A 16,748-nucleotide genomic window follows, 5' to 3' on the forward strand; every position below is an offset into this window, starting at 1 on the left:
GTTATGTACATTTAATGTTACTTGTTTAATATGTGTACACAATTGTATTTGAGGTGGATAAATAAATTCCAAGATACTACCATAGGGGACAGATTTATCCTAATTAAAGATTCAATGCATAGATCCAGTTATTGTTGCAAAGTTGCTTGGTAAGTTGACTTACAAAGTTGAATGAAAATGTTTTTTTTACCTTTAAGAGATGAGGGCGGATCAGAAGAAAAAGGAAGTGACAAAATTTTGTCATTCGCTTTCTCATCTTCGGGAGACTATTTTGCTCTCACAGATGACAACAAACGTCTCATCCTATTCTGCACCAAGCCATCTTGGGAGTGTCTCAGCACCAGGTACTCAAATATGGGGCAACTTGCCTGGAATGCAAGCTGACAATACTTACACTGAAGCATACACGAATGTGCACTATGGCTAAATTTTATATAACTACCTGTTATCATAATTGTATAAATCATAGGTTCGTATGCACAGAAAGAAGGAAGGCCACTACTCACCCAAGACAAAAGTATAAAAAATAAATTAAATTAAAAAAAAAAACAACATAATAATGATAGTTATACTTCAAGGCTTCTATTTTAATTTAATACATCTTGCCATAAAACATTAGGCTGTCCCTGATTCAGAGACATGATACTGTTGACACTGTATTTGAACAGCTTGTCTGCCTGGTGAAATTTTACTATTTATAGGTATGTGTTTGGGTAAAATGAACATTGTTGTTTTATTCTATAAACTACTGACAACATTTCAAATAAAAATGTGAATGGAATGTCTGCCATACATTTGGAGATGCTGATTTAAGAGTGTGTGTGTGTATACATATATACACGTGTGTGTATATATACTTACATACATACATACATACATATAGTATATTTGCACAGTGCTGTACATAAGTTTTAGTCAGGTGTGGAAAAAAATGCTGTAAAGTAAGAGCTTTCAAAAATAGACATGTTAATAGATTATATGTATCAATTAACTAAATGCAAAGTGAGTGAACAGAAGAAAAATCAACATCAAATCAATATTTTGTGTGACCACCCTTTGCCTTCAAACAGCATCAATTCATCAACACACACATATATACATACACTGATCAGTCATAACATTATGACCACTGACAGGTGAAGTGAATAACACTGATAATCTCGTTATCATGGCACCTGTCAGTGGGTGGGATATATTAGGCAGCAAGTGAACAAATTGTCCTCAAAGTTGATGTGTTAGAAGCGGGAAAAATGGGCAAGCGTAAGGATATGAGCGACTTTGACTAGAACTGGACCACGGAGCAATGGAAGAAGGTGGCCTGGTCTGAAGAATCATGAGTTCAATGTGTTGACTTGGCCTTCAAATTCCCCAGCTCTCAATCCAGTTGAGCATATGTGGGATGTGCTGGCCAAACAAGTCCGATCCATGGAGGCCCCACCTCGCAACTTACAGGACTGCTAACGTCTTGGTTCCAGATACCACAGCACACCTTCAGAGGTCTAGTGGAGTCCATGCCTCGACGGGTCAGGGCTGTTTTGGTGGCAAAAGAGGGACCTACACAATATTAGGCAGGTGGTCATAATGTTATGGCTGATCGGTGTACTGTATATATGTTTGTGTGTGTGTGTGTGTTTGTATATATATATATTCATTACAAACGTAATAGTTTACAAATGAGGCCATTCGACCTATGGTGTGTGTATATCTATATATATAATATATATATATATATATATATATATAGATAGATAGATAAAAAATATCTAACTGCAAAGAACCACAGAAGCTGAAGAACAGCAACTCCCATGGAAAGATCCAGATCCATTGCAATGTTCTGATGAAGACGAACTGTTGAAACGCGTTAACGTTGTTTGCTGATCTTTTGAACTATGAAAGTACAAGAATAAAAATATACAGATCTGGATCTTTCCATGGGAGTTGCTGTTCTTCAGCTTCTGTGGTTCTTTGCAGTTAGATATTCTTTTTTATGTTAAATTCCCAGGACAAGGCACCCCAGATTGGAAACAACGCAACTAGACAACTATTCTTTAGCGCCTGTATATACTCTTTCTTCATGTGTGTATGCATGTGTGTGTATATATATATATATATATATATATATATATATATATATATACACACACACACACACACACACACCACGGTGTACACCATGGAGACTCCTCCCATTTGTATAATTTTGGTTTAGACAACGTTTTTCATCGCTGAGCATTAACTTAGAAGAATATGGAAATAATCATATTTCAATATGACCCATATGCTTTTTAACAGTGAAAGTTTAGTCCACTTGGGTTTAACAAAGATTATTCTACATGTTTAAACATAAATCTTGTCAGTATAAAATGTGTACCACTTCTTGGTATTTTAGTGTTTTTAACCAATGAAATATCTCTTGAAAGATTCCAAAATTGATTAAGTATTTGAGCTATGGATGGGTCTTACATAATTATACTTTTTGCAGGTGGGTGGTTCGAAGGTGCACGTCCCTTGTAGTGACGCAGTCAGAAGACCATATACTTGTTGCAGATAAGTCTGGAGATGTCTATTCATTTTCAGTATCCAACCCTCAGAAACCATCTGAACTTAAACTGGGACATCTCTCCATGCTTCTGTCTGTGGTAAATAAATATTTATTTATATATGTGTGTGTGTATATATATATATATATATATATATATATAATTTTTTTTTTTTTTATTGCAGTTGTCCAAATAGGCCAAGTTCCAATGTAAACTTTCACCCGCCCGCCTATCCCAAATTACTTTCTTTGCTTGCTGTTTGACAGCAGTCTTTCTTCTATCTAAGGCAGTGTTGTCAAACATATGGCCCGCAGGGAGCCCAGTTCGGCCATTACTAAAGGTCTATGTAAATAGTTCTTTGTAAGGTGCATTTTACTGCACTGATACCAATACTAAATTTGTCCACCCTACCAGACTACTTCAAAAGTACAGTAAGTGGGTCATTCCATGTCAAATGAACACAGAAAAGTGGATTTCAACCCTCATCATCTCAAAGTTAAGAAATAGATTTTATAGATAGAAACAAATATGGTAAGCACTCCTGCAAAATAATTTTGTAGAAAAAAAATGAATCTCCAAGAAATTAAACTGATTGATGACACGCATATTTAATGCTTTCATTTTCAAGAATTCATGCAGTTTTCATTAAATATATCTCCAAAATCCAATCTAAACCCAACATCAAATCTGGTTGCCGAGGGTAACCAGGGAACTCTTAATGTTGAGCCCTGTCCTGATGTTTCAGAAGAAGAGGAACCAAATAAACTGGTTAAAGTCTAACACCCTTAAAGCCCACAACCAATCTCCCCATTATGGACAGTAGAAACAATACAATTTTTAAATGATGCAATCTCAATTATTCACATTTAACAATGTTTATTAAATCTCAAAGTAAATAAACTGGTCATCAGTTATTCAATCTTCCTTTCAGCCAGTCAGTAAGCTCCAGTTAGTCAATCAGTACCAGTCATTTAGTAATTCGACACCAGTCTCAGTCCATAGAATGCTGCTTTTTTCTCAGCTCAGTGAGCTGCTTTTCAAGAGTGTTGTACTCTTTCATTTGCTCCTGTATTTTGATCCTGAATGTGTTTGACTTGGCCAGCAATGTAAAACCATGCTTCATTTCAGCTGTCTTTGCCAACTTGTTGGCTTCTTTGGACATTTCTTTGACGCTGTTGTTGAGGATTCTTTTCTTGTGATCCATTTCTTGAATCTGTTCTTCCACAGCCTCACTCTTCATGGTGTTCATCTCTGTTGTCTTAGCATTCCTCTGTTCCTCCAGATGCGGGTTGGTACCTTGCTCTTGCTGCCTGAACATTCATCCTAAGCTTCTGGGTTAGCTGGATCTCACTGACGTGAGGCAGAGACTGGATCACATCATGATCCGTTCTAATGCCCACAAGGGATCTCTCTCTTAAGTTCTCCAGAAGAACTTCTTTATTGACTGAGAAGCCTCTCTCTACAGATGCCTGATCATGTGACAAAGTTAGCAGCATCTTTACCAGATTCCATAACTTCTAGTATTTCTTGTCCCACATGTATTTTTGGAGTATACCTTGGGTTCAAATGTCAAGGGAACTCTGCTGCAAGCTCAGTCATGTTGTAGAAGGATAACAGCTCATCACATTGTTCACCAAAAAGCCATTTGCCATTTAACAGTGTGGTCAACAGCTTTCAAAACTTTGATGATAGGTCAGCTGTTGGCTTGACAATTTGCTGAGGATCCAGACATGTAAGTTGGCATACAAGGGGATATTTGAGTGGATATTTCTCCACCATTTTTGAGGTAATTTTTACAATAAATGTGAGCCACTCGTTCCTGAACTTTAAGACTCACAGTTCACTCATTGATTTCTGGTTGACCAGACATCTCAGTGATTTCTGGACTACTGTAGACTGGAAGAAGGTTTTATGGACTGATTAATCAAAATTTGAAATCTTCGTTTTATCACGCAGGGATTTTGAGTTGGCGACTTGCACAGAGTGAGTGACACCCTGAACCAAAACAGCTACTGCAGCATTTTGCAGCACCATTCAATACCCTCTGGTATAGACCTACTTGGTTAGGGGTTCATCCTACAGCAAGATAATGACCCAAAACTTACCTCATAAGAAAAGAACAGAAAAGACGGTAAGCTTCAAATCATGGAATGGCCAGCACAGTCTCCAGACTTAATCCCCATCAAGCTGGTTTGGGATCAACTGGACAGAAGGGTGAAAGCAAAGCAACCTACAAGTGCAAGACATGTGTGGGAACTTCTGCAACAGTGTTGGGAAGAACTTTACGAACAATATTTGATTTCCATTGTAGAAAGAATGCCATGTATTCGGCTGTTATATCTGCAAAAGGTGGCTACTTTGAGTAAAAAAAAAAATTGCTTAAATTTTGTTAAACAAAACGCATAGAACAATTGGAATCTTTCATTTCAGAGTACACTGAGACATTAAACTGTGTAAACTTCAGTAAAACCTGGAAAAATGTAGGTGTTCTAAAACTTTTGACTTTTGTATGCTGACGGTGTTATAGCTGCATAAACGCAAATCAAATTCAAGTCGTGATCTCTACCTCACCTGTCTACAGTCTTTCATGCACTTGAAAAAGATATGCATTGTATAGCATTACAAGTGTCATCTTACAACTGAAGTAAGATTTAGTGGACACTGAGAGTGATTACAACCGCAAATAATTTTAATTTAATTTCATTTTTTTTTTTTTACTACAGTGTGCACATTTCGAAAAAGAAAAGCAATTTGATGTTATTTATACCAATCATTTTAAAGTTTTATGTTCATATTTCCATTTAAATACCCTACTCCATTTGTGCAAGTTGTATTCGATTGTTTGCTTTTCATATAGGCTGCCACAGTGTTTAAAGAGCTGTTCGTTAGAATGAGCCATTTTGACTGTTGTAGGTAGTTCGAAATGTCGGGACTTCTAGTGTTAACCGTATAATCATTATAATGTGGGGGGAAAAAACAACAAACAAAAACTGCTTCCCTTGTTAAACTCTTAATTAGTGATTGACAGATTATCAGCCTGGCTGATTATTGGATCCAATATTCATAATTTTTCCAATAATTGGAATCGTTAATTTGTCTGATATGATGGCCGATAAGATAAGCCTACTTTTTTTAAATGCGCTGCACTGGCTCAGATGCAGCTGCATTCCTCAGAAAGGTTTCTGCATCTAGTCTGGCTCAATGTCCCGCCCGTAGTGTTATCGGATTGTTTATAGCTCGCAAGTAAATAGCTAATCAACACTGTACGCCATATTTGTGAGAGAGACGTGAAAAAAGGAAAGCAGAGGTATGCATGGCTGAAACAAGAGACTGTTTTCTTGAAGGTAAGAATGCTGAAATTGCAGTGAATATCACAATCTATGCTGAAGTTGCAACAAACATTAAATTCATTGTTATCTATTGCTATGAAGACAATACCCAGTAAATGTTTTTTGTGGACTAATGTTACTCCACTGAAACTAATGTTTTGGTGTAGCCTACCAACAAAAACAAAAGACACTGGAAAGCGATTTTTCAGGCCCCCGTTTAATATGGCAAACATGAGTCCCTGCATATAACGTGCTTTGTTGCAGTAAAAAATAGCTAATGTTTACGTTTGAGTTTATGCAGTGATATTTTTGTGTAACGAGTCAATGATGTCAGTGCTAATGCAACTAGACAGCTAAAATTCGTAGTATGGTAACAAATACTATATAACACTACTCGTGTGAGTTTTTTGAACATTTTACATGATGGTAGCTAGGAGCTAGCTAACGTTAGGAGGTTTAGCAATGGTAACGCAGCGAACATTTTGTCAGGGTTCGCATTGCAAAAAGCGAGTCAGTTCACCTCCATTTGAGATGTATTTTCTTGAGATTTGCCAATTGTGCGAGGCATTAAAATACGTTTTTCCGACCCAAAACAAGCATCTAAAATACGTTTTTTGTTACCCAAAACAAACATCGAAAATGCATGTACAACCCACAATTATCGGTTATCGGTCTCTTTGATCACTAATAATCGGTATCGGTCCTGAAAAAAACATATCGGTCGATCCCTACTCTTAAACCCTTAAAAGTAGATCAGGCATGTTTTTATGTGATCGATTGCAGGAAGAGCCGAACATTTTAATTATAATGGTAAACCCTAATTACCACTGAATATGTCTAATACAGTAATGTTTGTGTGCCCCCTGATATTTCCATTTGCCTGTGAAACCAACACAGATTTGAGAAATGACATGCAGATGTTCAAGTATTCTTGAAAAAGTAGCGATTAATACAACCACTCCGTGATCCATTGACAACAGTTGTCAGGAGAAGGTAAAGAATCCCATACAAAAAAATAAATAATAAATAAAATGTATGTGTGATTCATTTATTTAGCAACACTATAATTGATTAAGCTTGTGTGGAGGTTATCCAGGAAAAACACAGAATGTGTGAAAAACCATTTGAGTGTTGTTGGTGTATTTATAAATATATTAGTTGTTCTTAAGAATAAATTCTGCCAGTTACAGTTAGTTAGCTACATATAGGCTGTGACTGTATATTTCATATTGATATGCTAACACACATGGCTATATATACACAGGACATATTTAAGCAACACTTGCACTTTTAGTACTGGAACTACCCTTACAAAAAAGTACCTTGGGATTACCATGAAAAATGTACCATGGTACTTTTAATGTAAATTGGTGAAATACCATGGTACAATTGGTAGCTCCATGGTACAAAATACTGTAGCCTAAGGTACACTTATACATTTCAGTTAAAGAAGTGAATTTAAGTATCACCTTATGAAGAATCCTAGAATCTTGTAGAACTCAATTTCTGCAATAATTGGACGCAGACACCAATTCCAAAGATATCAATTCTCAAATGTTTTAAAAACAAAAAATGTAGCACTACACTAGTTATACAAAAAGAGAAAAACTAAATAAAAATCACTCAAGATCAACAAATCAAAGACAAATCACTTCCATGACCAAATCAAAGACCATGGAATCGCATATGATGACACACAAAACATTACACAAAATTACAAACGCATTGACGACAATACTGGTTAGTAAGATGAAGGTGAGTCTCTCATTAGTATTATTAGTCGGACATTAAATAACTAATGCAGGTTAGTATTTAAGTCAAATAACTTCTCGTTATATATATCGGTCTCATTTACGTTTGGGTGAAGAGAAAGATTCTATCATTTCTTGTTACCACAATTCTCCCTAAATGATTACTGTTCAATGATTAAGGATAGACAGGGCCACCTATAATCTAGTGTCTATTAACGTGTGTCAATTTCAGACTAAACAGTAATATAGTAATTTATTTCTAAAATTGTCAAACAAAACAGTTTAATGCAGCACTCATTTATATTTAAGAAAATACTAAATGATATTACACATTCTAAAGTTTATGACTCACAGAATAACATTTCTAATTGATTTCTCAAATGTCATGAATAATAAACTCCAAACTGTTAAACTTATCTGAACTTCGTCGCAAAGAGGCCTCTCTGTCTTCGGTCTCAAATAAAACGCACGGCACGAGGTCCGTGTGGTTTGGAACAAAGGCAGTCCGGTTCTGCTTTGTCCAATAACTTCCACTTCAGTTGATGCACCTGGAAGTTGGGGTTTCGCGAAAGTAGAGTCTTTTCCGAACAGATTTTCCACTGGTTTGAAGGCTCCATGGTTGTGCACAAAATCTTCTTTGCAAGCAGGATTTTCCACCGTAGTTACTTGAAGACAAAATCTTTGAGGGAAGCAGGGCCCTGTTCGTTCCATGGGTCAAGTTTCTTAAGACTCTATAGCTATTTAAATGACTGAACACGTATTGCAGTCGACTTAGTCAATTGTCCAGCTGTAAAACTCCACTGATCAGATGGGTACAGGTGGGCATGCACAGTTTCTAAAGTACTTTACTTAACAAAGTCCTTTAAAAGAATTCTTCGTATGGCTCAATCTCCTTCTCCCAGTTTAACTCTTCTGTTGCCGGCAAAAACTTAGTTGGTTTCCGGTTTCGGTTCTGGCAACAGAGCTACAAGTTGAGCTGTGGCAGCAGTTTACTGGTTCGGGTGAGAGAGAGAGTTGCTGTGCGTTGCCTTTTAATGCCTGTCAGATCAATAGACGATTGGTTCTTGAGTTTTTGAGATTGGATTTCGGTTTCAGCCCCCAGTGTCCTATTGGAGGGGGGCTTGATTTATGACTGATGTCAATCCATGCCATCTTTTGGAAATACTGGTTGGCCCGGGTTCGTAGCTCTGTGTCGGGATTACAGGCCCCCTTCCCCAGACATCTCATAGCAGGGATTCCAAACTATTTGGCCTATTCTCTGTGCCATCCTCCCAAGACTGTCACTTTGATGTCAACCAGTTCGCAGCTGATGAGTTAAGGAAATCTGATAACTTTGGGGGGGAGAGGTCTTCTTTAGATCAGTGCTTCAGCTCAGAGCTAAAATGCTCTTACCAGAATACACCCCCACACTTAACATTACATATAGAACCATTCAGTCAGAAGAAGCAATTGGGACAAACTTGGTCTGCATCAAGCAAATAAGCACAGTTTGGTTGGGTGAAGGTTGCCCCAATTGTTTCTTCAAACTTGTCTGTTTTAATTTCAAACATTTATTTTAAAACGTCTATATTGCAGTGTTCTCTTGTTCTGTTTCCAAAATGTTTTCGTATGGGCTCATTTATTTTTTCAGAACTACATTCCATCATCCTCCTGCATGTGAGTCCATACGAAGACCTCTTTATTATTTTGTACTGTTCTCTCAGGTCCACTTATAATGTTATCAAGATTTTTACAACAAAAATCCTCTTAATTTAAAAGAAAGTTTTGAGTTCTGAAACTTACAGGATGTTTTTATAGTACAATGACCTCTTATATGTCAAATGATCAAGGGAATTTTGATTTCTCAGTTCATGACCCCTTTAAAGAAAGTTTAACGTGATTTATGCAATAATTATGGTAATTGTTTAGTGTATTTGACAACAAGGTGTATGTATTGGGGGTGGGGGTAAGGGAATAAACAAAATAGATAATTATTAGAAATATGATCTGAAACTCACTAACAATGGCATCAATGACCTCTTCATTGTGTTTTTCTTTCTGGGGTTTGTTGTCTTTGGCGGCATGGCTGGATGCTCCTGTTAGTGAACAGCTTGCCAGAACCTCCTGGGGAACCAGAGATGTAAGCAGGTCTGCCACATGCTTATTGGTTGTTTTGTGGCACCATCTTTGTAATTTTGCGGTTTGTATAGTAATGCCAGCTGAAAGCTGTGTCATTTCCTGAAACAATACATACATTTGCAGAAATATGAGAAATAATGTATTATAAAATATTAGCAACATCCAGATATTTCATATACTATTGTTGCTGTGTTATTATTAGTTCTTATAATATTTTAAAGTGCGTACAGTATGTAACAATATTATGTTCTTCACACTGAAATGCATTTCTATTATTTGGGTAGCATAATATAAACATGTAACCAAAGGTTAAACATTATTATTATTTATTTATTGGCACATTGTAATTTAATCTAAGTAGAAAACATAATTAAAAGAAAAATCAAGCAGAATAGAAACACTCTTGAATGGTACAGTGGGCTATTATTATTTATGATGCATGCTTACCATTTCTTGAGGCTGCCTGCTCTCCCTCAAAGCAGAACTTGTGGTGGTTCAAGTGTTGGTGGCTTTTGAAGGGTTTTCTGCACATGACTTGTTCCCACAGTTTCTTCTCATAATTGTTTAATTTCAATTTAATTTTAATTTTCACGCATGAGGAATACCTATTCATAAAGATAAATAAACCAACATAGGTATTTTCATAGAAAATTCAGATTTGACAGGTTTTCACTTTCTTCTCTCACTTAGTTTTGCAATTGCTATAATTTGACAATCATGGTATTGTATCACTAGATATAACAACTGCACCCCCCCCCCCCCCCACACACACACACACACACACACATACACATAGTAATAAATACATATTTCAACAATAATGTACAATTAGGTTAAGAATACTAACTGTTTTTATCTAAAACCAAACTTTAAAGAATTTGTGCACTTACTTTCCATTAGAGCAATTGAGTTTGTCTGACTTGCTACTAGATTTGTAGTTCACGGTTTTCCTTTTTTAGGTGTACATTTTCGAGTTTTAGGATGTCAATTTTATTGTGTAACTGTTTTTTCCCTACTCGTTCAGGAAAATCACAATCCCTGTAACAAGGGTAATTAATTCAGGTTATTGCATCCTACTCCATTTAATAAGGTATATTACACTAAATATAAATAAATAAACTAAATATATTACACATTTTATAAATTTAAGAGTTACATTTATATCAAAACATTGACACACCCGCACAAATGAAAAACCTGTACTTAATATCACTTTCCTTTTTGAACAGAAACTCACAGGTTTTGTGCCTAAGTATAGGAAATATAATGCAAATTAAAGTTTCTATGAAGTGGTAGACGGAATACATGAATAATCCAGCTCTTGCCATTCGACTTACATCGAAATACATCTTGATCTTGATGCGTATAAAATGTAATTGTTTAACAAAATAAAAAAACTTAATCAAAACATTTAATTATACATAAACTGAGATTATTTCACTTACCTCACAATTTTAACAACCTGCAAACGGCGAGGTCAGTCTTTCTTGGGCATGCACATTACAAACCACTTGGAGGTCAGTGACGCACGCAATGTCTAAATACTAAAGAACTTAGTTTGTCTAAATGTTTATTATTATTATTAGTATTGTGTTATATGTTCCTATGTTGCTACAACTGTTTAAGTAAGTTGTCTTGGTTTAATACTTTTTCTTTGACATCCTGACTACTTTTTTATACTTTTAAAAATACAGTTCACAGTGGTACAAGCTTTGAATGCACCTGTCAATTGCATTCTTCTCACATATGTAAGACAATGGGGGAAATGCAGTTCTGAAGCTCCTGCACTCACTTCATGTGTAACCATCTTCAACAGAGTAGACTGACATTTAAAAGTAAAAGAAAGTTACTAGAATGTAAAAAAAAAAAAATGTACACACCTTACATCTGTAACAATCCAATGGAACATGTATAAACAAATTATAATTAAAAACCCTTAGTTATCCTTATAAGTAACATGAATAACATGGGGACATGATTTACCATCCATGTACTACACTCTATAATGTACCATCCATGTATTATTAATTTACCATTCATGTAGTACTGTACCATGCATGTACCATGTACTATAATGTATACATGGTACCATCCATGTACTACACTACTATATTGTACCATGCATGTACCATCATGTACTACACTGCACTATACTGTACCATGCATGTACTACACAGTACTATACTGTACCATGCATGTACCGTCCATGTAATATACTGTACCATGCATGTACTACACAGTACTATACTGTACCATGCATGTACCATAAGAGTACTATACTGTACCATGCACTATCATTGTACAACCATGGTAATCCCATGTTACTTTTTTGTAAGGGTATAGTTTTACCAAGATCACGATACAGGGAGAAGACGTATACTTTTGTTATTTTTTGTGAACGTGCTGCTCAAAAAAGAAAGGAAACCAGATGAAACTGCAGCTGATATCTGGAACTTAACTTTATTATTGGTTAAAATGTTTTTTTTAATTGTGTAATCAGGGGTGGACAAATTGGTAGTCCGGACACCCGGGACTGACAAAAATAGGTACCGGACTACCAAATAGTAATGTCCCAAAGACCACAGGACTACAGCGACTCTAAAACAATATCGTTTGCCTTGTTCTTGATTGACGCAACATGCGGGGCGAGTTCTGTGTTGAATGCGAGTTGTGATTGGCCCTTAAGCCTATGAGGGAGGGCTTTATGCTGAAAATAGAACTCTGATTGGTTATTCCAATCAGTGTTAATTTCGGCAATGATAAGGAGACAAAATACTGGGAAGAAAACAATCGTTAAAAAAATAAAGCTTCTAATTTTAGTTGACTAAATTGTGATGAAACAAAATTTAACGCAAGACTAATGGACATAAATTACAGTATTTTGCAAGACAGCCGGTGAGGGAGCTGTTTCATGGTCTAATCATAATCATGCATGACTTGACTCAGTCATTGCGTTCGTGTAGCGCAGCTAATCGCATTTCTGTGCATATTTGTGCTGCTCCACCAATGGGATTGGTGGGATTCTGCAGATCTGCGCAGAACCGTGGATCTGATGCGACCCGATTGTACCCAAGCGTGTGTTTCGCTAAACACTGAACGCGCTTGATGTGATTTACGGTATTGGGCTCAACGTGAAGTTAAACGCCTGTTCTTCTGTATATAGGACCGGTAAGTGCGGGTCTTATAATTAGTAGGATCTAATTGGTTAACTTATAAGAACAGTAAGCCAAGTTTATCACTTACAGCATGAAGCCCACTTCATGCTTGGCTACAGTATGGCTTAACAATATGCGTATGCTTTTAATATCACTTTAAACCTTTTTTGTGTATCAGTTTTTGAAAATGAAATGTTAATGCAAAAGCGATTTTAAATGTTAATATTGTCAGCGAATGTGCGTACTGGAATATAAAAATACAAATGGCATGATTATATTTCCATTTTTACTTGACGCGTGCATAAATGGAAAATGAAAATGCAATTGTGGGATTACATTTGCGTTTGAATGAAGTCCATTATACGCTTCCATAATGTTCTTGCAACTCTAACTCTATTTCAAGAGAGACTTCAAACTTAAAAAAGAAAAGTGAATTACAGAAATTGGTGACCATGAAGTTTGCAATAGCTGTTTGTGACTTAATTTCAAATACATTTCAAATTAAGTCAATCAATATGTTTGTTTTGCATCCAACCACTAATTGATGTAAACAACTTGGCATCAGACGTAATGCATAATGGTGATGAAGTAAAAATAATTACATGGACTAAAATGTGACTAAAATTAAATTGACTAAAACGACTAAAATGACGAGTTTTTGTGGACTAATTAAAGATTAAATGACAAAAATGTGACTAAAACTGATAAGCATTTTAGTCAAAAGAGTAAGACTAAAACTAAATCTAAAATAGCTGCCAAAATTAACACTGATTCCAATAGGTTTGGCTTGCAGGTGGGAGTCTATGTGATCTGTCACATGATCTCAGTATATATACACCTGTTCTGAAAGGCCCCAGAGTCTGCAACACCACTGAGCAAGTGGCACCATGAAAACCAAGGAGCTCTCCAAACAGGTCAGGGACAAAGTTGTGGAGAAGTACAGAACATGCCAAATCTCCATCAACTGCAAGATGCTATCCTATCAATATGGGCCAACATTTCTAAAGAATGCTTTCAGCACCTGTTGAATCAATGCCACGTAGAATTAAGGCAGTTCTGAAGGTGAAAGGGGGTCAAACACAGTATTAGTATGGTGTTCCTAATAATCCTTTAGGTGAGTGTGTGTATATATATGTGTATGTGTGATAAGTATTTGATCCCCTGCTGATTTTGTACGTTTGCCCACTGACAAATAAATTATCAGTCTATAATTTTAATGGTAGGTGTATTTTAACAGTGAGAGACGGAATGACAATAAAAAAATCCAGAAAACCGCGTTTCAAAAAAGTTATAAATTTATTTGCATGTTAATGAGTGAAATAAGTATTTGATCCCCTATCAATCAGCAAGATTTCTGGCTCCCAGGTGTCTTTTATACAGGTAACAAGCTGAGATTAGGAGCACTCTCTTAAAGGGAGTGCTCCTAATCTCAGCTCGTTACCTGTATAAAAGACACCTGTCCACAGAAACAATCAATCAAGTCGGATTCCAAACTCTCCACCATGGCCAAGACCAAAGAGCTGTCCAAGGATGACAGGGACAAGATTGTAGACCTACACAAGGCTGGAATGGGCTACAAGACCATCGCCAAGCAGCTTGGTGAGAAGGTGACAACAGTTGGTGCGATTATTCGCAAATGGAAGAAACGCAAAATAACTGTCAGTCTCCCTCTGTCTGGGGCTCCATGTAAGATCTCACCTCGTGGAGTTTCAATGATCATGATAACGATGAGGAATCAGCCCAGAACTACACGGGAGGATCTTGTTAATGATCTCAAGGCAGCTGGGACCATAGTCACCAAGAAAACAATTGGAAACACACTATGCCGTGAAGGACTGAAATCCTACAGCGCCCGCAAGGTCCCCCTGCTCAAGAAAGCACATGTACAGGCCCGTCTGAAGTTTGCCAACATCTGAATGATTCAGAGGAGAACTGGGTGAAAGTGATGTGGTCAGATGAGACCAAAATCGAGCTCTTTGGCATCAACTCAACTCACAGTGTTTGGAGGAGGAGGAATGACCCCAAGAACACCATCCCCACCGTCAAACATGGAGGTGGAAACATTATGCTTTGGGGGTGTTTTTCTGCTAAGGGGACAGGACAACTGCACCGCATAAGGGACGATGGACAGGGCAATGTACCGTCAAATCTTGGTTGAGAACCTCCTTCCCTCAGCCAGGGCATTGAAAATGGGTCGTGGATGGGTATTCCAGCATGACAATGACCCAAAACACACAGCCAAGGCAACAAAGGAGTGGCTCAAGAAGAAACACATTAAGGTCCTGGAGTGGCCTAGCCAGTCTCCAGACCTTAATCCCATAGAAAATCTGTGGATGGAGCTGAAGGTTCGAGTTGCCAAACGTCAGCCTCGAAACCTTAATGACTTGGAGAGGATCTGCAAAGAGGAGTGGGACAAAATCCCTCCTGAGATGTGTGCAAACCTGGTGGCCAACTACAAGAAACGTCTGTCCTCTGTGATTGCCATCAAGGGTTTTGCCACCAAGTACTAAGTCGAAGGGGTCAAATACTTATTTCCCTCATTAACATGCAAATCAATGTATAACTTTTTTGAAATGCGTTTTTCTGGATTTTTTTGTTGTTATTCCGTCTCTCACTGTTAAAATACACCTACCATTAAAATTATAGACTGATCATTTCGTTGTCAGTGGGCAAACGTACAAAATCAGCAGGGGATCAAATACTTTTTTCCCCTCACTGTATATGTCTCCTTAAGTGGCTGCTTTAAAGAGTGATAAGTGAAAAGATCTGATCAAATTATTTGTAGGTTTAAAGGTAAGGTAAGTAAGTTGCTGAAGGACGTTTCGTGGTTAGCAATGGTGTATTTCAGGTTAATGGCAATGCGGAAAGCATTCTTCTTTTTTCCTCCCGTTTAATCATTATGCTTTCTATATTGTTGTGTACTGTTCAGTAGTGTACATCATGTTGTAATCCTAATAAAACATTGATATTAAATGGCTTGCTGCTCCATCAGTGACATGAAAAACTGTTTAATTTTAACAACCGCCACATGACGGTTATGGATTTGATTATGTCAGTGGCTGTATTTGAAACTGCATACTACACGTACTACATAACACTTCAGTAATGTTGAAATACTTGTATGTAGTATGTGTATTATGTGGTTTTGAATACAGCCAGTGTCTCGAATATTGTTCTTGCGCATGTAAATCTGTTCTGTGATGTTCCTGCTAAAACTGTACATAGAGCTAATTTAAATTCACTCCTTCACTTTGAGTTTGCATGACGTCGGGTAAACAGCAGCCCATCTTGAGTGCAATAAACTAAAACAATGTAAACCCCGAGAGGGAGAGCGGTATTTTATCTGTGACTCAAGCACATTGTCTCGAGTAATGTCAAAACACAGGTTAACTCTACCATTGTATCTATTTTTTGAAGATCACTCAGTCTTTGTGTTGTGCGGGTGGGAATGGAAAGTTTGCAGTAACGTGATGTATTTTATTAACTGTATGTATTCTATCTATGTAGGGATGAATGCTGACCTTGAGAAGGAGAGCATTGCTCTTTCCGGATAAGAGTCTTTAACTTATTAACAACAACATGAGTCCAATGCATCAGAAATAAAACTACGCCGAATTTAATTACTTTATGAGCCACTGCTAAGTCTACTGTTCTAACATTCACAGATAAGATCATAAGAACGTAAGAAAGTTTACAAACGAGAGGAGGCCATTCGACCCATCGTGCTCGTTTGGTGTCCATTAATATCTAAGTGATCCAAGGATCCTGTCCAGTCTGTTTTTAAATGTTCCCAAACTTTCAGCTTCTACCACATCGCTGGGTAGTTTGTTCCAGATTGTGACTACTCTCTGTGTA

The 16,748-nt window shown here is 37.0% G+C and overlaps 1 protein-coding gene across 4 annotated transcripts in view; it reads left to right on the forward strand.

Annotated features, from left to right (window-relative positions):
• The window catches only part of wdr4 (WD repeat domain 4), a 54,925-nt gene that overhangs the window by 2,023 nt on the left and 36,154 nt on the right, over positions 1-16,748 (forward strand). For all 4 annotated transcript variants that reach the window (XM_066707090.1, XM_066707089.1, XM_066707092.1 and 1 more), the window contains exons 3-4: positions 198-344; positions 2,483-2,639. In XM_066707090.1, the coding sequence (XP_066563187.1) occupies positions 198-344; positions 2,483-2,639 (304 nt within the window). The remainder of the gene's footprint in view (positions 1-197; positions 345-2,482; positions 2,640-16,748) is intronic.

This window comes from Amia ocellicauda, chromosome 6, assembly GCF_036373705.1.
Source record: "Amia ocellicauda isolate fAmiCal2 chromosome 6, fAmiCal2.hap1, whole genome shotgun sequence".
Classification (NCBI taxonomy): Eukaryota; Metazoa; Chordata; class Actinopteri; order Amiiformes; family Amiidae; genus Amia; species Amia ocellicauda.